The sequence below is a fragment of the Arachis ipaensis genome, chromosome B01 (assembly GCF_000816755.2).
Source record: "Arachis ipaensis cultivar K30076 chromosome B01, Araip1.1, whole genome shotgun sequence".
Classification (NCBI taxonomy): domain Eukaryota; kingdom Viridiplantae; phylum Streptophyta; class Magnoliopsida; order Fabales; family Fabaceae; genus Arachis; species Arachis ipaensis.
Window position 1 is genome coordinate 63,604,430 of NC_029785.2, and position 754 is coordinate 63,605,183.

General features: G+C 41.6%; 1 protein-coding gene across 1 annotated transcript in view; it reads right to left on the minus strand.

Annotated features, from left to right (window-relative positions):
• The window catches only part of LOC107607683, a 9,067-nt gene continuing 8,602 nt past the window's right edge, over positions 290–754 (minus strand). Inside the window, exon 2 of the mRNA XM_016309609.1 lies at positions 290–712. Coding sequence (XP_016165095.1) covers positions 290–712 — 423 coding nt within the window. The remainder of the gene's footprint in view (positions 713–754) is intronic.

Here is a 754-nt window from a genome sequence, read left to right on the forward strand (position 1 = left end):
CTTGAATGGAGGGTTTGGCATCATCTTCCAGCAAGATCTTATGCATGCATATGGATGAGCTTATCCCTTTTAAGTCAGCAAAGGTCCATCCAATGGCATCTTGATGCTTTTGCAGCACCTTGATTAACTCCTCTTCTTGTTCTTGACTATGGGCAGAATTGATGATCACTGGATAACTTCCATCACTTCCCAAGTATGTATACTTGAGAGTAGGTGGCAGTGCTTTCAGCTCCGATTTGGGTGCTTCTTTCTCCTTTTTCCTCTCCTCCGATGTACCTGGAATAGGCACTTAAGCTGAATTGTCATTAGCAACCTCAACATTTAACATGAAATCACTCTCTGTCAATCCTTCAAGTGCTTCTTCAAAGGCTTCTTGCACCACAATTTCCACTGCATCCAACCTCATACACTCTCCCAGTGACTCTGGTGGATAGCTCATGGCCTTGAATACATTGAACACCATTCTCTCTTCATGTAACCTAAGGGTAAGTTCACCCTTTTGGACATCAATGATGGCTCCAGCAGTAGCTAAAAATGGCCTCCCCAGAATTATTGAAGCCTTAACTTCTTCCTCCATGTCTAATACCACAAAATCAGCAGGGAAGATAAAGTCTCCTACTTTTACTAACAAATCTTCTACTATTCCATGAGGGTATTTGAATGATCGACCTGCCAATTGGAGGGCCATTCTTGTTGGTTTAGCTTCCTCAATCTTCATTCTTTTCATCATTGTTAAGGACATCAAATTTATACT